Genomic DNA, 21,832 nt, shown 5'->3' on the forward strand with positions numbered 1-21,832 from the left:
CTATTTCTTTAATGGAGCGTGATCATTAGAATTAGGAATGTACAATTTTGATTTTTGCTAGTAGTGGTATAGTGTGGGCTTTTAATAATCATTTTTACATAGAATTTGGTTGGAACACTCTAGACCAAGAGCATATAAGATGATCAGTACCTCTGCCACTTCTTTCCATCTCTTTCTAGCTAGAGAATTAAACCTGTAAAGGGTGTCAGTCCTGGAGGTGACTCTCCCGTGTGGAGGAGACTCAGAGGTCTATGGGAAGCTTAGTAGAGATCAACTACTTCAGAGACACAAAGCTACTTGTGAGCTTTAGGTCATTTACTAAACCAGTTAAATTGAATGAGGGAATCTTAATTCAAAAGATGTTGGGATAGAGTTGGAAGTACTAATTCCCACATTTTATAGAGGGGGAAAAAAATAGATCCATAAGGATCATAAGGAAAAAGGAAAAAGAGGCTCCTTGAAGGTCACACAGATAATTAGTGGCAGAGCTAGTATCTGAACCATCACAGATCTCTTATAAAGCACCTATGAAGTACTATGTTCAGTGCTAGGAATAGAAAAATTAAATAAGATTAGGACCCTGCCCGAGGAATCTATAATATAATGGAGATAGGGTCAGTGTGCAGATGGCATATAAACCAGTACAATACATGGTATAATGTTATGTGTAACATGAAATTTGAGGATAAATGGCTTACTTTTACTTTGAGGAAAGAAAAGGATATCAGGAAAGATTTCATGGAGGGGTAGGCCTTAATTTGGATGGAGAGGCAAAGAATATATTTTGATAAATTCAAATGTGAAGGGAGTATGTTCCAGGCATAGAATGGGAAGATCTTAAAGTGTGAATGTTCCAAAATAGCAGTTGAGATTATTTGAACGGGCCAAAGGTCTAGAGCAGTGATACCAGAATCAAACAGAAAGGGCATTGTTAATCTGTATGTAATGATCCCTGTAGATCACATGTTTATGTCATCTATGTTCTATTAGATTTTTGTTATTTTATTGGATATTTCCTTATGATGTTATTTCAGCCTGGTTTGAGTGTCTTATGTAGTATTGGTGGCCTGTGGGCTAGTGTGCGACACCTTGGGCTAGAGCATAGCTTAGGTGAAAGGGAAGAGTGTGGAATTGATAGGGGTGAACTCTGAAAACTGTGTCTCCTTTAATCTGTAAAAATTGTGTTCTCTTTGATCTGTAAAAGGAGGGAGATTGGAGATTTTAGGGTCTCCCAAATTCCAGAGAGTCTAGGAGAAGGCATATTTTCCAGACAAAACTTTTCCTAAGGTAAGCAGCATCATTCAACTGGAGATCTCGGGCAAATCATCCCCCACTGATCTTTTGGGTAGCCCAGATCTTCAGGAATAATGAAATTCAATTGGAGATCTGGGGCCTGATATTGAGTGGCTTGAAACTCCAAGTATGTAGGCCTGAGGGCACTGGCTCACTTTTCAACTGGGAACCTTAACCTCAGACTGTTATAAAGAACAATTTTAAACTTATAAGATATTCTCTTCTCAGTGCTAACCTTTGTCTCCCTAACAGGACTTTGCCACTCAGAAGCCTGCCTTCCTAGCAAAGCTGACTTCTCAGCGCCAATAAACTTCTCTGTTGCCATTCAAACTTTTCGGGTTTGTGAATTCTTTTCACATTGGACCTACGCCTCTGACCAAAGAGGGGATTCTCACATCAATTCTCTACCACTAGAACAGCATCAGAATTATGACTTGAAAGGTAGGTTAGAGCCTCAAATGCCAATTTACTCTTAAGTATATATCACTGGGAATGGGAGTGGTAAAGGAGGAGAAGAGAGATTCTGATTATCCTCTAATCATAGGAAGGATCTGAAATGTATTTCTTCTGGAACCAAGTGCCAAGAAGCTGAGGAAATCTGGGAATTAGCCAGATGGGCGGCACATTACATAAAAGACAGTGGGCAGAATTATAAATTCCCTATCTCATCAGCCAAAGGGTATCCAATCTTGTAGATCACTCCTCAGAGGAGATAAGAGATTCTGGCCTGGACTCCCTTTAATTCATTACTTGGGACCTTCTGATTTAAAACTGGAAGACTTTAGTCTAGTCCATCCCAGTTTCATAGAGCAGGAAACAGACCCAGGAGGGGAATCAACTTGCCCAGAGGTCACAAAAGAAGTTACACTTCAACAATACTGTATGAGGATGTATTCTGATGGAATTGGATCTCTTTGACAATGAGAAGATCCAATTCAATTCCAATTAATCAATGATGGACAGAATCATCTATACCCAGAGAAAGAACATTGGGAAATGAATGAAGACTACTTGCATTTTTGTTTTTCTTCCCAGGTTATTTATCTTCTGAATCAGATTTTTCTTGTTCAACAAGAGAACTGTACAAATATGTACACATATATTATATTTAAGATGTACTTTAACATGTTTAACATGTAGGAGACTGCCTGCCAGCTAGAGGAAGAGGTAGAGGGAGGGAAGGGAAAAGTTGGAACAGAAGTGAGTGCAAGGGACAATGTTGAAAAGTCATCCGTGCATGTTCTGTTAATAAAAAGGTGTAATTAAAAAAAAAAAAAAAAGTCACACAGAGTCCTTAACAGCTGTATTGCTGTTTTTCACGTATGGACCTAATCCAAATCTGGTGAGGGTGGGTGAGATGGCTGGTAGGCTTTCCACAGCTTTTAGCTCTGACAGCTCTTAAATGGCCCACTGCTCCTTTCCCACTAACCTACAAAGCAAGTGAAATAGGATTCTGACTAGGAGGAAGGTTCCTGCAAACAGGTTGGTTGTTTTGACTTCCCAAAAGCTGATCACATGTAATGGGGTTGAATTTTGGATGCGAATTTTCATTTGTTTGTTTTGTTTTCCCTAATAAACCTCAGTGCTTTAACACAGCTCTTGCCACAGAGGGGACAGAAATCAAACATTAGTTTATCTTTATTTACTGATAAAGTGAGAGGTTCACAATAAAGACTCAATTCTCAATTAAAAAAAAAATTAATGATTAAGTCAGAATTCGAACTTGGATCTCTAGATTCCAAATCTATTGTTCTTTCCAATTCAATTCAATTCAATATATAGCTGTTAAGCACCTTATGTGTCAGGCACTATGCTAACCACTGGAAACACAAAAAGAGACAAAAGATAGCACCTGCCCTGACTGAGCTTAATCTAATGATTTCTGCTATGAAAATATCCAGATGTACTAGCCACAAAAGAACCAAGATAATGACAGAAACAGCAAAATCAAATTCCCGTTTCAAACACTTCAAATTCATGCTTAAAGCTCCTCTACCTCATTTGGCTCATCTGTGTAATGCGGGTTAATCATGAGACAAGGACATTTTCAATTTCATTAGCACTCCTCTTAAAAAAAGAAACAAAAAAACAAAGCAAAAACCACATATGGGAGAGTTTTGAAAGAAGCCTGTCTGTGTGCTTAGTACCTACTAGGCACTTTCATTCTTTCTTTGAATCTATACCTTTGCCTCCCAAACTAAACACAGACCACAGCCTCTATTCCCTCGCAGTAAGTGTCAGTTGAATGAATGAGAATATTCCACTCTTCTATCCAGCCTACCTCCTTGGCCTCCCGGATCTTGGTGAGAAAGGCCCTCAGCTCCAACGTCTCCACATAGAGGGCCCGGCACACGGCCTGATAGTGAGTTTGGACCTCTTTGTAGTCTGTCAGGCGGGCGGCACACAGCTTCATGACGTGGGAAATCGTGCGGACACGTGGAGGGCCCTCGCAGGGTTCTTCTTCTTCGTCTTGCCCACCGTAGCCCTCATCCGCAGCTCCACAGCCGTTGTCTTCAGAATCACTATTGGCCATGAGATCGATGAGCTGTTCTAACTGAGGACTGAGCTCCCGCTCTTCGTTCTCATCCAGTCCCCAATCCAGAGCCCGATATATGGCAAAACCCAGAGACTGGACGATCTGGAAGGAGAAGAAGGTATTTATAGTGGGAGATGTCATCATCAAAGTCGGTTAGCACCTACCCACCCTTCCAACAAGTACTTAGACACAGAGATACTATGGAGAATGCAAAAGTAAAGTACTGACCTTGCCCTCAAGGAGTTAAGTATTTAGGAAGACAGGATTAATTCGAGACATTTGGAGAACACTAGTGTGTTTGGTTGTCCTACTCAAAGACCAAAATGGCATCACTATGTTAGACTCAAGTTACAATGCATCCAACTGTGGCTGATCAGATCAATATAAGTTTGAAAGGTTAAACACAAATAGTCCCTATCAACATTTGGGTGGATTCTCTAACTTTGATAGGAATTCAGAGAAAGGGAGAAAAGGCGGCTATTTGGGAGAGATGGAATAGGATAAAATTATAGATTAAGAGGGAGGGGTAGATTTTATTTTAAAAGTTTTAGTGATATTCATTGTTTTTAAAAATCACAGTCATTTTTGGATATTTATTTTTCTCTTTCCAAATTCCCCAGTTAGAAAAAAAAATTAATCTAGTAAAAGGGTATTCTATATCCCAGACTAATAGTCTCACTCTAATCCAACAAAATCATGGAAACACATTTTCACCACTTCTTGGGGGAAGGAGAATCCTTTTAATTACAAAGTTCCAAATAATTTTATTTTTTTTAATTTACATTTTTATGGGGCACCTAGATAGAAAGACTTCTTATTGCAGATAGCACTTGATAAATCAAGTTTTTAAGAGCTTCAGAGAGTTTAAAAGATAGAGAAGAGAGGATATTTTTCAGAGCAGTTCAACTTGTACAAAGGGCTTGGGGGTAGGAATTAGAATGTTGTTACTAAGGTCAGCAAGTAGTTGAGAATGGTTGGATCACAGATCAAGTTAGGGGAGGCCAGACCACATGGGAGTCCATTGAGCAAATGAGGCAATCAGAAGTTAGGTAATTTGAACTCTTACAAAACTAATAACCTCAACCCAAGGTCTCCGATTTTGGATCCCAAGAGTTCAGCTAGACTCTAGTACCAAAAATATCCCGTCTCCTTTTCCTGGAGCAGTGAGAGTGACTCAGTGAGCACAAGCTTAGAGAGCAGATCATCTTAATGGTCCAATTAGAATGTCTTTAGCATGTTCACCATGTTAGACCTTCCTTTGGAAAATATCTACTATTTACATCTTATATCTTATTTGTTTGCTTGCTGTTTCCCTCTTTAGAATGTGAGGGCAAGAGGTTTTTGGTTTGGGTTTTTGTTGTTATTTTTGCCTTTCTTAGTATTTTTACAACTTAACATGGTATCTAGCATCACAGTAAGAGCTTGGGGACTAAATGACAAAATCATTTGATCAGGATGCTATGGAAATGAAAAATCCAGGGATAAAGATAGGGCAGGAAGGCCAGCTACGGGTCTGTCATAGGAAACAGCCACATTAAGACAGAAGAGAAAGGTCCTGTGCAGTAAAGTGACCCCATTCATATTCAATTTGTGCTGATACAGAATGCACCACTTGGCAAGCAAAGAAAAAAAAAAAAAAAAAAAGATGCACCAATCACATTTTCTTCTGCCTAGTCTTGGTCAGTGGGTTGGGACAGAGAGAAGAATCTTTGCTGACTGTTCTCTTTTCCCTCCCTGAGGACCAAGAGTCTTGGTTTCCTATATCTTCATTACAGAGTAAGCTGATGGGAAATATGAGCCTTGTGGGGAGAGAAGAGAACAGACTTTAAAAGCCTGTACTGTGCAGGAAATGAGCCAACAGACGGCTAAAGTATTCACTGCCCTTCAGAGGGTGCTTACACAAAGGATGCAGTTGAGGGGGGTCCAAAGACAGCAGGGAGAAGGGGAAGTTGGCCATCTGTGAAACAAGGTCCTGATCTCAGACACCAAAAAGGAGTCCTCCGTCTGGGTAAAGAGCTCCCCTATAGTAAGTAGGTACAACTAGGTGGCACCTCAGTTTTCTCATCTGTAAAATGAGCTGGAAAACTATCTTTGCCAAGAAAAGCCCATTTGGGGTCTTAGAGAGCAGGACTTTACTGAAAAAAGAAGACCCAACAACAACATAGCAAATAAGGACAGTGTCAACCTGTAAAGAATCAGCCTATTTATATCATTTCTTTTCTGATAAGGCAGGTTCAGGTCACATACACTAGATATGGAATGGAGGGTCAGATGACATAATCACCAAGCATGCCCAACAAATAAAAATAAATCCCATCCTCAGGGATCTAGCATGGGACTTTTTCTAGAGGGACTAAGGATCTCTATGGGGTTTGTGCATAGATTTCAAAAGGTCCATGAGCAAAGATGTGTGGGTGTGTGTGGTTATTTTTCTAATCCCTAGCTGAAATCTAGCATTTTCTTCAATTGTGAATTTTTAATGGAGGTAAAGAAGGAAATAAATATTTATTAAGAGTCTATTATGTGGGACAGTTAGACGCCACAGTGGATAAGAGCACTGGCCCTGAAGTCAGGAGACCCTGAGTTCAAATACAGCTTTAGACACTTGATACTTACTAGCTGTGTGACTCTGGCTAAGTCACTTAACCCCAATTGTCTCCCCTTTTTCTACTCCCCTCCAAAAGAATCATTATATGTTAGGCACTTTACTAAACACCTTACAAAAATTTTCTTGTTTTTTTTTCTTATTTTTTATTTTTTTAAATAACTTTTTATTGATAGAACCCATGCCAGGGTAATTTTTTACAGCATTATCCCTTGCATTCACTTCTGTTCCGATTTTTCCCCTTCCTCCCTGCATCCCCTCCCCTAGATGGCAAGCAGTCCTTTACATGTTGAATAGGTTACAGTATATCATGGATACAATATATGTGTGCAGAACTGAACAGTTTTCTTGTTACACAGGGAGAATTGAATTCAGAAGGTAGAAATAACCCGGGAAGAAAAACAAAAATGCAAGCAGTTTATATTCATTTCCCAGTGTTCTTTCTTTGGTGTAGCTGCTTCTGTCCATCTTTGATCTGAATTAACTCTCTTTATCGAAGAGATCCACTTCCATCAGAATATATCCTCAAACAGTATCGTTGTTGAGATATATAATGGTCTCCTGGTTCTGCTCGTCTCACTTAGCATCAGTTCATATAAGTCTCGCTAGTCCTATCTGTATTCATTCTGCTGGTCATTTCTTACAGAACAATAATATTCCATAACATTCATATACCACAATTTACTCAACCATTCTCCAATTGATGGGCATCCTTTCATTTTCCAGCTTCTAGCCACTACAAACAGGGCTGCCACAAACAAAAAATTCTCTTGTTTAAAAGAAATCTGAAGGATAAATTCAGGGACACTAATGCATTGGTGGTGGAATTATGGAAAACAATTTGGAACTATGCTCAAAGGGCTAGTAAACTGTGCATATGGTCCAGTAGTGTCTCTACTGGGTCTATATATTTCTCAAAGAGATCATAAAAAAGGGGAAAGGACCTACATGTACAAAAATGTTTGTAGCAGCCCATTTTGCATTGGCAAGTAACTGGAAATTGATTGGATGGCCATCAATTGTGAAATGGCTGAATAAGTTATGGTATATGAATGGAATGGGATATTATTGTTCTATAAGAAATGGTGAGCAGGATGATTTCAGAAAAGCCTGGGAAGACTTACAAGAACTGGTGCTAACTGAAGTGAGCAGAACCAAGAAAACACTATACACAGTAACAGCAAGATTGTGTGATGATCAACTGTGAAGGACTTGGCTCTTCTCAGCTATGCAATGATTCAAGGCAATTCCAATAAACTTGGGATGGAAAATGCCATCCACTGACAGAGAGAGAACTAAGGAGACTGAATGTGGATTGAAATATAGTATTTTCATCTTTTTGGTTTGTTTACTTTTTCTTTCTCACAGTTTTTCTCTTTTTGGCCTGATCTTTCTTAAAACATGACAAATCTGGGAATGTGTTTAATAGGATTTGCACATATTAAAAAAAAGAAAGAAAGAAATCTGAGAAGGGATCTATAAGTTTCTTCAAAATGTCAAAGGTTTAAAGCCATCAAAAGGGTTTAGTACCTCTGATCTAGAAGAATATTCCATAGGTAGATCAAGTTAATGAAAGATATCCTTATAGGATTGTGGTTTTCTAATGAATATATTTCAATGTCTATGAATGGTCCATGCAAGGATACTGTGAAGGATTTTGCTATTAGGGAATAGCTTACTGGAGATTTTCTTTAGGATGCTGGAGATTTATTTGTTATGGAAAAAAAATTGGAAAGTTGATCAGTCAAATTGACTAGAAGATTAAAAAAGTATCTGACTTATAAGAATCCAGGTTTTAATACAAAGTATTATCCAAAAATTTTTTTTATTTAAACAATAACTGATGGAAAAATTGATAATGATTTTGCAGAAAACAGATTTGGACCAGCATGTGTTAACAGACAAATAGCTGGATGGTTACAGTATTGGTCTTTGAATTAGGAAAACTGGAGTTTCAGTCCTAGCTCAAATGCTGACTACTAGTTGTCTGACTGGGCAAATGATTTCCCCTTTTTCAAGCTCAATTTTCTTTTTTCTTTTTTTTTCTTTTTTTATTTAATTTTATTTAATAATAACTTTGTATTGACAGAATCCATGCCAGGATAATTTTTACACCACATTATCCCTTGCAATCACTTATGTTTCGTTTTTTCCCCTCCCTCCTTCCTCCCCCCCCCCCAAAGATGGCAAGCAGTCCTATATATGTTAAATATGTTGCAGTATATCCTAGATACAATACATATTTGCAGAACCGAACAGTTCTCCCGCTGCACAGGGAGAATTGGATTCAGAAGGTAAAAATAACTCAGGAAGAAAATAAAAAATCAAATAGTTCACATTCATTTCCCAGTATTCCTTCTTTGGGTGTAGCTGTTTCTGTCCATCATTTATCCACAAGCTCAATTTTCTTGTTCATAAAATAGAAATAATAATAGCACCTACCTTACAGGGTTGTAGTGAAGATCCAATGAGATAATATACATAAAGAACTTTGAAACCATTAAAGCACTATTTTTTGTTGCATAGTCATATCTTACTCTCCTTGATTCCATTTGGGGTTTTCTTGGCAAAGATATTGGAGTAATTTGCCATTTCCTTATCCAAGTCATTTTATATATAAGGAAACTGAGGGAAATAGGGTTAAGTGTTGGAAACTAGATTTGAATTTAGGATTACCTGATCACAAGGCCTGAGTTTTATCCATTGTGTCATCTCACCACCCAAATGCTATATACATCTTAACTGTTATCAGTTTGATTCTTAAAGCCCTTCACAATCACCATCTAGCTGCTCTATTATACTTATTGTTATTAGCCTTTATAACACAATAAATTCCAAATGTACGAGAGAGCAAAATATAAGAATGGTACACCATTATATTATTGTTCTGTAAGAAATGCCAAGCAAGATGAATACAGAGAGGCTTGGAAAGACCTACATGAACTGATGCTGAGTGAAATGAGCAGGACCAGGAGATCATTATACACTTCAACAACAATACAATATTATATGAGGATGCACTCTGATGGAAGTGAAGATCTTTGACAAAGAGAAGGACAGAAGCAGCTACACCCAGAGAAGGAACACTGGGAAATGAGTGTAAACTGCTTGCATTTTTGTTTTTCTTCCCAGGTTATTCTGAACCCAATTCTTCCTGTGCAACAAAAGAACTGTTTGGTTCTGCACACATATATTGTATCTAGGATAGACTATAATATATTTAACATGTATAAGACTGCTTGCCCTCTAGGGGAGGGATGGAGGGAAGGAAGGGTAAAGTCGGAGCAAAAGTGAGTGCAAGGGATAATATAAAAAATTACCCAGGCATATGTTCTGTCAATTAAAAGTTATTTTAAAAAAAGAAAATATATTAAAAAACAAAACAAAAAAAGAATGCTACACCATTAAAAAGTTAGAGGAGAATAGAAGGTTATAGATCTCATTGTGGCTAGGGAAAGAAAGCAGGGAATACAGATTCATTGCTGGTAAAACAGTCCAACTTGTTTTGGAAAATAATTCATAATTATGCAAGAGAAATTACTAAATTTTTTAGAGCCAGTGACCCAAAGATCCCCATTTATTGAGTTTATGATCCAATGAACTTATCAGCAAAAGGAAAATACCTATCTGTATTATTCATAGCACAACTAGTAGTAGCAAAAAAAAAAAAAAAAAGTAGAAATAGCTTGTGTAGGGAATGACTGACAAATTGTGGTATATGGATGTAATGGAATATTATTACTGTGCCAAAAAGAAGGTTGCATATAAAGGATTCAGAAAAAGATAGTAAAAACTGTTATAAGTGATACCAAGTAAATAGAAAGACTGCTTCCCCTAACCACCACCTTAAAAAAACCAATATATACTGGTGCTATCACAATAGAAAGCAACTTTAAATAGCAACAAAACTAAGCTCAAAGTTACAATGTGAATGCTAACTTCCACAGCCCATGATTGGCTTTTCTTTTAACAAATGGAAACTTACTTAAGTAGAAGGTTACAAGGACTTTCAATGTCATTTTAACTATTCTGGATTGTTGGATACTGGGAGAGACTAACTGTGATATCCTATGATTTTGTATGAACAAAAATTGAAAAAAAAATTTTTTTAATTAAAAAACTTTTTTTTAAAGGAAATTGGAAACTGCAAAAGCAAGTAAGACCAACTTCGTTTTTTTTTCCCTGTAAGTTGTTGTTAAGTCATTTTTCAGTCATGTCTAACTCACTTGACCCCATTGGGGATTTTCTTGACAGAGGCACTGGAGTGGTTGGCCATTTCCTTTTCCAGTTCATTTTACAGATGGAGAAACTGAGGCCAATAGGATTAAGTGAGTTGCCCAGAGTCACACAGCTAGTAAGTGTCTGAGACTAGATTTGAATTCAGAAAGATGAGTCTTCCTGCCTCCAGGCAGGGAACTCTATGTACTTCACCACCTAGCTGTCCCCCTTCCTTAAGGATCAATGACATTACAGATGACATCTTGACTTCCTGTGAATTGGAATTAAGTTAGGCAGCGTTGCACAAAGTAGTCAGATTCACTTTCGGCCAGAGTCATCAAAGTTCAACAGTAAGACAACTAGTGATGGCCCAGGACACAGTGGATGATCTTGGCTCTGTTGATATTTGACTAATCTCTTAAGTATTTAACAGAACCTGCTTTAGTCGCCTTGATGGCCATTGGAGCAAATTATTCTCATCTTCTCTTTTCAGGGTTGGGGGAAGTCTTCATGTGTTTGGGGTAGACATCCCCTAACTCACCAATGAGTCTGAGGTCTGTCGGTTACCCTTAGCCTGGTTGAGGATGCTTAATAAAATGCTACTGAAAAATGAGTTAATCTCCCCGTCCTCTTCAGCACTAGACTTGTGCTCTATTTTGGTGTTAAAAGGGTTAACTAATTTCCAAACCTCGTCTTATCTGATGAAGGCTTGTGGATTAGTGATTTCCTACCTCCCCAACTTCCCTCTCTCCACAGGAAAAAAATCTGGGATCTATGCCAAATAGAGTTGTCCAGTTTCCAGAAGAATGTCAGCCAGCTCCCCACACCCACGCCACCCCCAAACCAAGCTCCCAACCAGAGAATTCTCATTCTCAGTTTTGATACTTAATCAAGATGTCTTCTGATGAGAGCCAAGAAACTTTTGTGGATCAGCACAAGGAGCCAAAATGAATGAGGGGAAAACCCCAAACAAGAAACTTCTATAGCTTAGGGGTCTATAAATACTTTTGATTCCAATTTACACCCTTAGTGTCAAACCCATTTTGGAAACCACTGTCCTAGACTGGATGGAAAAGGCACTCATCTCAAAAGTCCTGGATTAAAATCTACCTCTGAAGCTGGCTGCCTGTGTGACTTTGGGCTGGTCATTTAACATCTCTGGACTTCAGGTTTTTCAGCTATAAAAGGAGGGGGTTGAATTTAGGGGGACTCTGAGTTCCTTTTCAGCTAGATCTATAATCCCTTGAAATTAGATTCATGTTGCAGCAGAATTTATATTAATTCTAGGAATCCATTTCCTGAGGCTTTGGGAATATTGCCTACAGACAGTATTGTAAATTAAAGTCTATACAAGATTTCAGATGGGACTTCCTTACCCTTAATTAGATTTATGACATGCAATCAATAAGTATTTATTATGTGCCCACTATATGTCAGGCAACATGGCTTATTGGATGGAGAATTAGTTATACGTTCACGTCTTAGCTCTGACATTTTACAGTGACTACTGATTATTTACACCTCAGAGCCCTAGGAAATTTAAGATTCTAAACTACAAAGAACGCCTATAATATTTGTTCCTAGGAGAGGCTGAAACTGAAAAACTGAAAAGATCTCTGCAGTTCCAAAGTTCTGAACTGCAGTGGCTTAGGCAAATGCACATTTTGAACAAGTGTAGTCCTACTATGGAGAGTTACCAAGAGAAGGGAGTGATTAGACTGTCTAAAAAGGGAAAAATTGTCCCATTTAGAAATGGAGCAGGTCCAAATTTCTGTCTAATTTATAGTGGCCACTATACTTTCACACTGGTTAAATAGGGAGATTTAATCCCCTCCCCCCCCCAAAAAAGAAAAAAAAACAATAAATAAAGTATTGGTTTGGGGGCAGTAGTAGTTAGAGCACCATACTTGAAGTCAGGAGGACCTGAGTTCAAATTTGACTTAAAATACTTCCTAGCTGTGTGACCCTAGGCAAGTCACTTAACTACAATTGCCTCAGAAGAAAGTGAGAGAGAAGAAGGAGGAGAAGGAGAAGGAGAAGGAGAAGGAGGAGGAGAAGGAGGAGAAAGAAGGAACAGAGAAAGAGAGAAAGAAAGAATTGGTTTTCATTGGTGAGGAAGTTCCAATGATTGACAAAATCTTGATTTGGACTGTCTAACTCCTCCAAAAAGCATCAAACACACTGATAAACACCGAAGATATACCTGTCTTCCAGGATTGTTAGGAGGATAAAAAGAAATAATTATTGTAAAGCTCTTAGCACAGGGCCTGGCACATAGTAAATGCTATATAAATTTTTATTATTCTGGTTATTATTACAAAGACATTTGGGAAGTTTACTTGCTTATATTCCATTAAGGGAGACAACATATATACATACAAATATATAGAAAATAAACAAAAGGTAATTTGGGGTGGAGGGGAAAAAACTTATAAAGGTAGTGAGCATTTGTGCTGACCCTTGAAGAAAGTTGGGAATGCTAAGAAGCAGAATAAAGAGGGAGTTTATTGGCAGAAGGAAGAGCCCATTTGGTGGCAAAAAATTGGGGAGAAGGTGTATTGAAGGCTAGTTTTTTTGGACAATAAAGTGGGTATAAAGGAGGATAATATGGAAGTATCTTGGAATTGCCCCATCTCCTTCTACAATTTAAGGTCTTGTTGGATAATGTTCACCCCAATTCTACAAGATACAGATGACATCCAATTATTGTTTAGGAGAAGTCCTGCTAGGAGGTAGGAATTATCTTTATGAGCCACCAAGAACACTACAGTTCTCTGGTTTTGTATTTTTTGAGTGATGAAGTACATACCTGGGCCTCTGTGTTGACTGGTGGGGCCACCATGGTTGAAGAGACTGCAAGGAGAAAAAGAAATTAAGTTAAGTCTCTGCTAAGTAGCTCAAAGGTTTCTACTTTTAAATGCAGGTTTTAACCCTTCAAATACTCCTGCTTCTTTTATGGGATACTGAAACATCACTTACAACATCTTGAATAGGTAAAGGAAGAACTAATGTGCCTCCCTCATAGGAGTCTAGGACAATTTTACTGTAATCCTTGAAGTATCTGTGATTTTTGTCCATGAGGGTAGAGTCTCTATACTGATGCAGACTGCAACCCCTCCAACTCTACTTAGTAGATTACCTTTGAAAGTTGCTGTGACCAAAATCAATTCATTAGCCAATAGCTGATCTGGTTTGATCATGACAATGGGAGGCTCCAAGAGAGACAGTGATGTGCCAAAGGATACAAGGACAGTAGCTGAGCTGGGATTCAACAATTTAGGACCTCCAATGCTAAATCTAGTATGACTTCTCTCTGAATCTAGCCAGATTAGGCTTCAAATGAGAGACATACAGAGTACATCACGGGTCTATCCTCAAAGGCCTGCCCAAACTCATGCTTTGCTGGTATAGCTTGTAAGAATTCCAAATCACCTCCTTGTCTTGATAAAACATTAGAATGAGGCTTTATGGAGATTCAATCTGTTAAATAATTGATCCATTCATCAATCTAATTAGTAAGAATTTATTGGGCTCCTATTCTAGCCAGACATTGTGCTAAGTGATGTGTACATAAAGACAAAAATCAAAAGAAACTTATTATCAATGAGTTTATGTCCTACTAGGAGAGACAACTGTGCACATTCATAACTGCCAATGACCCAAGTCTTTTTAGCATAAAAAGAATGATTGGCCGACATATTTCCCATTTTGTAGTTTGTGTAGATATTTTAAAAATTTATCCTAGTCTGCTAGACACTGAATAAGAGAAGCCTTTTGATTGGCCACAACTTGAGGTACATTTAGAAGGTAGTAGTTGACCAGAACCTCTTCCCTCTCTTGGTTTGATTTCTTCCTGTCTGGCAGAATTCATGTAAGAGAAGAGAGACAAAATCAGTTGGAGAATGGCTGAATAAGTTATGGTATTATAATATTATGGAATATTATTGTTCTATAAGAAATGTTCAGGAAGATTATTTTAAAGAGGCCTGGAGAGACTTATATGAACTGATGCTAAGTGAAATAAGCAGAACCAGGAGATCATTATATATGGCAACAGCAGGACTATACGATGAACAATTCTGATGGACGCGGCTCTTAATGAAATGATTCAGGCTAATTCCAATGGTCTTGTGATACAGAGAGCCATCTACACCCAGAGAGGTTACTGTGGGAACTGACTGTAGATTCACATCATAGGATTTTCACTCTTTTTATTGTTGTTTGCTTGCTTCTTTTTTCTTTCTTATTTTTTTCCTTTTTGATCTATTTTTTCTTGTGCAGCATGATATTTGTGGAAATATGTATAAAAGAATTGCACATCAAGAGAACTGTACAGATCTGCACACATATATTGTATCTAAGATATACTTTAACATGCTTAACATGTATAAGACTGCCTGCCATCTAGGGGAGGGAATGGAGGGAGGGAAAGGAAAAGTCGAAATAGAAGTGAGTGCAAGGACAATGTTGAAAAATTACCCATGCATATGTTCTGCTAATAAAAAGCTATAATTAAAAAAAAAGAATTGCACATGTTTAACATATATTGGATTACTTGCCCTCTAGGGAAGAGGATGGAGGAAAGGGAGGGAAAAATTTAAAACACAAAATTTTGTAAGGGTAAATGTCGAAAATTATAGATACATATATTTTGAAAATAAAAATTTTAGTTAAAAAAAGAGAGAGAGAAGAGAGAGAGGCAAGATCTAAGGAAAAAGGGAGTTTTAAAATTCTCTCTAAATATCTTGTCTGACTGATGGCCCAAGTAATTAAGAATTTGGAATTCAACACATCAGTCAGTTGAGTAGTATTTATTAATATCTACCATTATGTCCCAGGCACTATAGTAAGAACTGGAGATACAAAAAAGGCCAAAAAACCCAAACAGAGAAGAGTTCCTGCTCTCAAGGAACTCATAATCTAATGAAGGAGATAGCATGCTAACGACTATGTACAAATAAGATAAATAGATAGACATTGAGAGAGGGGGGCAAGGTGATAAGAATAAGGACTAGAAAAGGTCTCTTGAAGAAGATAGGACTAGGACTCAAGACAAAAGAGATGTCCCATTTGGATGTGAACTTTGTAGGACCAATCCTATTTGAAAACTGAGCTAACCACTTTTTGCAGAGACCAAAGTAGTATAGAGAAGAATTTATCCCTCTGGTTGTTGGGGGAAATGTCTGTACTTCTGTCCTTGTAATATCTTCAAAACAAATATTCTTTTGTAAAAGTGAAGCAATGTTCATTGACTACTTGGAATTAAGGACATAAGCACTAAAAGGTAGTTGGAGGAACATGCCAGAATGGGGGCCTGAACTTGATAGCAATAGAAAAATTCTGGTCTCTCAAGGGACTCTTAGAACTTAGAGGGGGTGATGTAACCAGCCTTGTTCTTGGAAAGTAAGGCTAGAATACTTGCTATATAGAAAACACATGCAAGGTAACCTTGGAAGTAGAGGACCCCCCCAAAAAAAAATCAGGGGCTGGACATATAGCTATGGGAGCCATCTACAAAGAGATGATAATTAAATCATGGGAGCTGATTGAATGACCAAATGAGAGAAAGTAAAGAAGAGAAGAGAAGAGAGATCCAGGGCAGAATCTTGGGGGACATGATTGGAGGGCATGAGGTAAATGAAGCCTCAATGCACAGATCAATTCCTTTAATGGTATCACTGCAGAAGATCTAGTAACCATACATCCTCAACATCAAGACTGACTTCAAAGTCTGTTTACAAAGTGACCTCAAGAAGTTTGACTTTAGTTTCCCCATTTTACAGACAAAGAAATAGAAATACAAAGAACTGGGGGTCAGTCCCAAAGAGTCTATACTACTGTCAGGATCAGAATACATATTTTCGCACAGTAGGATTTCAAGCCTAGTACAGACTTTATACCTCAGCTAAGAAAACAATAGACTAGTTCTGGGTGACCAAATTTTCTTGGTGTTAAAACTAGCAAAAGTTGTATTTGTTCATTTCTGCTTTGTTCCTATAATATCTTAGTAGCTAATTTTCCTGAGATACAAAGTAAGACTTATGCCAGATTCATTATTGCCAAGTGAACCTGCTAATTTATAAAGGTTTATAAAATATTATGAATCAAAAGTGTTCTTAAGGATAAAAATCAACATTGTACTGATATACTGAGTATTAGAAGATGATGACCAAAAACCATCATATTATTTGACTTAAAACTCATGATTTGAAAGGCAAAACAACAACAACAACAAAAAAAAAAAAAAAACATGGTAAATTATAGACTTTTAGAAAAAAGTATTTAAAGGACAAAAAAATTATCAATTGGTAACTGGTGTTGGCAAAATCAATAATATCCCAAGAAAAGTTCCTGGTAGAGAAGAGGGAAGGAAAGGGAGCTTAAATGTTTGTTTTATTGAAAATGATTCCTAACAAAGTTCAGTAGTAAAATATAGGTGTGGCTTTCTTTATACAATAGATGCATTCCTGGAAAGGAATAGTGTGTATGAATAACATTTTGTTAAGTAAATATTTTAAATGTGTAAAAGGGTATTGCTATTTAAAGGTACCTTGAGGAGAATTATTTTTTAAAATTAAATAATTACTCTAAGTTATCTTTTCTGCTGTTAGGGGATTTTCACAGACCTAGTTTCCTTCTAGAAGTGGATGCTGGATTCAGGAGAGAAATAGCTGTCCCAGCAAGCCCTTGCCTACTGGAACATTAAAGTACATACACATCCAAGATAATCTATCTACTTCTGATGGTCACTTTTTCAGATAGGGAGAAGCTCCCAAGAGTAATTGAATGATGAAGGTTATTTCATTTAGATTTAAAATGAAAAAAAAAGTTATTAGCAATGAAAGACAGTCAAAGTTGAAGTTCTGGGAGTTAGGGAGGCTCAACTCTGGGCATTAGCTGGATAATTTTGGATAGGTCATTTTTAACTTCTCTGTATTTCTGGCTCATTAATTGTTAAAGAGCAAAAAAAAAAAAAAAAAAAAAAGAAATACCTACCCTGTTTACTTTAAAAGCTTAGCTAGTTAGTGGCAAAATCAGATCTAAAATCATCAGAGCTTTTGGCATTTTGTCCAGAGCTCTGGACTACCTTCAGACTTATGGATTGGATCAGAGTCTTCATTCATCTGAGCAGGGAACTCCTGATATAGGAACTCCCGGTGTATGTCCACTGATGTCAAATGACAACTCGGTGATTCATGTCTTGGCTAGTTGCCTGGGGCACCGAGAGGTTAAATAACTTGCCTTCGTCATACAGTTAGTATGTGGAAGAAAGAGCACCTCAACCTACTTCTTTCTGACTACAAGCGCAATCCCCTATCTACTACACCATGCTTCCTCTCACTGTAGCATACCTTTAATACCAGACTAATTACATAAGTGCTTCCCATACCGAAAGAACAGGGACTTTTAAAGACTCCCAAAGTACTCTGTCACTGATCTAATGTAATGTAAATACTGTATAATGCAGGTTATCTGTATTGGTATATTATCACCCTATAGACTTGTAAGTTTGCCGAGGGGAGGTATTTTGTGTTACCTAAACTTTGCAGTTCTCTTAATGGTCAACACAGAGCTCTGAGTCCTGTAGGCACCTAATCAATATTTATTACAATATGTAAATCATCTTTTATTTACTCATAAGCTCTCTCTGGAGGGAGATCAGAGTTTATGTAGTAGGAGGTTGAAAAAGACAGATGGCAAGAGACTTTATCATGGTCTATTAATGCAATGAGGAAGCAAGGAAAATTCATTTTCCTATCCACCGGCACTTTCCCATCAAGCTAACCTGCCCATTATTTTATTAGTAGAGGCCTTTTACTAAAGTAAGATATATTACAATTAAAAGAAAATGAAAGAGTAAAAAACCAAATATATGGGAATTTACCTCCCTAGAAATATATGTGAACAAGTATAGACCAGAATAACTGGAGGAACATTCATGAGCTAGTTAGATTAAGGTAGTAAAAATGACAATACTCCCTAAATTAATTTATGCAATTAGTACAGAACCAATCAAAATAGCATAAGGTTTCTTTATAGAACTGGATAAAAGCATAATGAAAGTAATATGGAGAAACAAATGGGCAGGAATATTAAGAGGCATAATAAAACAAGGCTTTAAAACACATTACAAAGGAATTATACTTGAAGGTATTTGGTATTAGGCCAAAAAAAGGGAGAAAATTAGATAAGAAAAATAGAATAGAAAAGGCAGACCACTAAGTATATTATAAACATTTCAATTTCTCCTTCATCCTTAAAAATCCTTTACTTGATATAATCATCCCTACTAGTGATTGTCCAGTCAGTCTTCTTCCCTGTGTCTAAATTTCTTAAGAAAGTCATCTACATTACATGTTCTTACTTCCTTTCCTTTTACTTAACTCTCTAGAGTTGGCTTTGGATATCATAATTCTATGGAAATTATCTTCAAAATTATCAATGATTTCTTAGTTGCTAAATCTTTTCTTGAGCCTCAGCTTTTTTGACATCTCTGAGAACTTTGACACTGCTAATCATCCTCGTCTCTTTGATTTTGTTTTCTCTCCAGATTTTGCTAATACCTCTCTCTCTTGGTTCTCTTCCTACTTATCTAATGGCTCCCTCTTAGTCTCCTTTGCAAACCTTCATCCAAGTCATGCCTGATAATTTTGGGTATCAAAGAAGGCTCTGTTCTGGATCCTTTTCTCTCTTTATATATTTATTCTATATTCTATACAATATTATATATTCTCTCTATATAGAAACATAGGTATTTTACATATTAAATATATATATTGCATAGAAGATTTATATATTATAACAAATATTGATATATATTGATTTCTTTATGTAAGTATACAGATGATTTCACTTTGTTTTTCTATTTTTCAAAATACGTGCAAAGATAGTTTTCCATATTCACTCTTGCAAAACCTTGTATTCTATATTTTTCTCCCTCCCTCCTCACTTCCATTTTCTAGATAGCAAGTAATCCAACATAAGCTAAACATGCAATTCTTCTAAATATATTTCCACATTTATCATGCTACATGAAAAAAAAACAATTCAAAAAGGAGGAAAAAAAATGAGAAAAAACAAGCAAGCAAACAACAACAAAGATGATTTTCTATGTTATGAGGCCTGGAAAGACTTATATGAACTGATGCTAAGTGAAATGAGCAGAACCAGGTGGATCTCAACATAGCATTTTCACTCTTTTTGTTGCAATTTGCTTGAATTTTATTTTCTTTCTCTCTCTCTCTCTCTTTTTAAACTTTTTGATCTGATTTTTCTTGTTCAGCAAGATAATTGTTAATCATATAAATATGTAAGCCTATTTTGCATTTAATGTATTTTTTTTACTGTGTTTAATATATATAAACATGCCATCTAGGAGAAGGGGTGGAGGAAGGGAGGAAATGAGAAGACAAGATTTTTCAAGGGTCAATATTGAAAAATTATCCTCGCATGTGTTGTGAAGATAAAAAACTTCAATTAAAAAAGCGTCAAGTCCATCACAGTTGATCATTGTATAATGTTGTTGTGACTGTGTACAATGTTCTTTTGGTTCTACTCATTTCACTTAGCCTCAGTTCATATAAATCTCTATGGGAATTTCTGAAATCAGTCTGCTGATCATTTCATATAAAACAATAATATTCCATTACCTTCATACACCATAACTTATTTAGCCATTCCTCCATGATGGATATCCACTGAGTTTCCTGTTCCTTACCACTGCAAAAAGGGCTGCCATAAACATTTTTGCACATACAGGTCCCTTTCCCTTCTTTAAGATTTCTTTGGAATATAAACCCAGTAGAGACACTACTGGGTCAAAGGTTATACATAGTTTGATAGCCCTTTGGGCATAGTTCCAAACTGCTCTCCAGAATGGTTGGCTCAGTTCACAACTCCACCAACAATGTATTAGTGGGACAATTTTCCCACATCCCTGCCAGCATTTATCATTATCTTTTCCTGTCATCTTTGCCAATCTGAGAGGTGTGAAGTGGTATCTCAGGGTGGTCTTAATTTGCATTTCTCTAATCAATAGGGATTTAGAGCATTTTTTCATATGACTAGAAATGGTTTTAATTTTTTCATCTGAGAACTGTCCATATTTTTGACTATTTATCAATTGGAGAATGACTTGTATTCTTACCAATTTGAGTCAATTCTCTAAATATTTTAGAAATAAGGCCTTTATCAAAAGCTTTGGGTGTAAAATTTTCCTCTAGTTTGTGATTCCCTTCTAATCTTGTCTGCATTGGTTTTGTTTGTACAAAATCTTTTTAAATTAATATAATCAAAACTATCCATTTTGCATTCCATAATGTTCTCTAGTTCTTCTTTGGCCATAAATTCTTTTCTTCTCCACAGATCTGATAGGTTGACTATCCTTTGTTGTCCTATTTTGCTTATAGTATCATCCTTTATATCTTAATCATGAATCCATTTTCATCTTATACTGGCATAGGGTATTAGGTGTTGGTCAATTCTAGTTTCTGCCATACTATTTTCCATATAATTTCACTTTCAAATTAGCTCCTATATACTCAATTATCCTTTCCATGAAGATGATTTTCCTGATCTCTAGTCTCCCATCTCCAACTGTCTTTTGGACATCTCAGCAAGTTCAAAATTATTCCATTTTATTCCCCCCCACCCCCCAAAATGCTTCCCTCTTCCAAACTTCACTCACCCGTGTTCACAACTTAGGGATATTTATAAATAGTCAAAAATGACTTATTCATGCAAACTTGTTCTTAAAACAATATTGCTGTTACTGTATATAATGTTCTCTTGGCACTGTTCATTTTGCTCTTTATTATTTTGCATAGTTCTTTCCCTGTTTTTCTAAGATAATTGAGCTCATCATTTCTTATATTACTACATTATTCCATCACATTCATATACTACACAATTTGTTCAGTCATTCCTCAATTAATGGGAATCCCTGAAATTTCTAGTTCTTTGCCACCACAAAGAACGGCTGTAAATATTTTAGAACATTTAGATTAATTTCCTTTCCTCCTACTTATCTTTTTTCCCCTATATGTTCATAGTTGTTTGCAACTTTCTCTACCCTATTCCTTTGAGAACAGTTATTGTTTTTACCTTTCATTGTATTCCCATTGTTTAACACAATGTTTAAGTGCTTAATTAATACTTGTTAACTGACTATTCAGTGTTTG

The 21,832-nt window shown here is 36.7% G+C and overlaps 1 protein-coding gene across 1 annotated transcript in view; it reads right to left on the minus strand.

Moving 5' to 3' along the window:
- SPIRE2 (spire type actin nucleation factor 2) overlaps positions 1 to 21,832 on the minus strand; it is a 60,953-nt gene that overhangs the window by 21,542 nt on the left and 17,579 nt on the right. The window contains exons 2-3 of the mRNA XM_051974747.1: positions 13,462 to 13,505; positions 3,575 to 3,931 (exon numbers count right to left, since the gene is read on the minus strand). Of these exons, the coding sequence (XP_051830707.1) occupies positions 3,575 to 3,931; positions 13,462 to 13,505 (401 nt within the window). The remainder of the gene's footprint in view (positions 1 to 3,574; positions 3,932 to 13,461; positions 13,506 to 21,832) is intronic.

The sequence above is a fragment of the Antechinus flavipes genome, chromosome 2 (genome assembly GCF_016432865.1).
Source record: "Antechinus flavipes isolate AdamAnt ecotype Samford, QLD, Australia chromosome 2, AdamAnt_v2, whole genome shotgun sequence".
In the NCBI taxonomy this organism is placed as follows: Eukaryota; Metazoa; Chordata; class Mammalia; order Dasyuromorphia; family Dasyuridae; genus Antechinus; species Antechinus flavipes.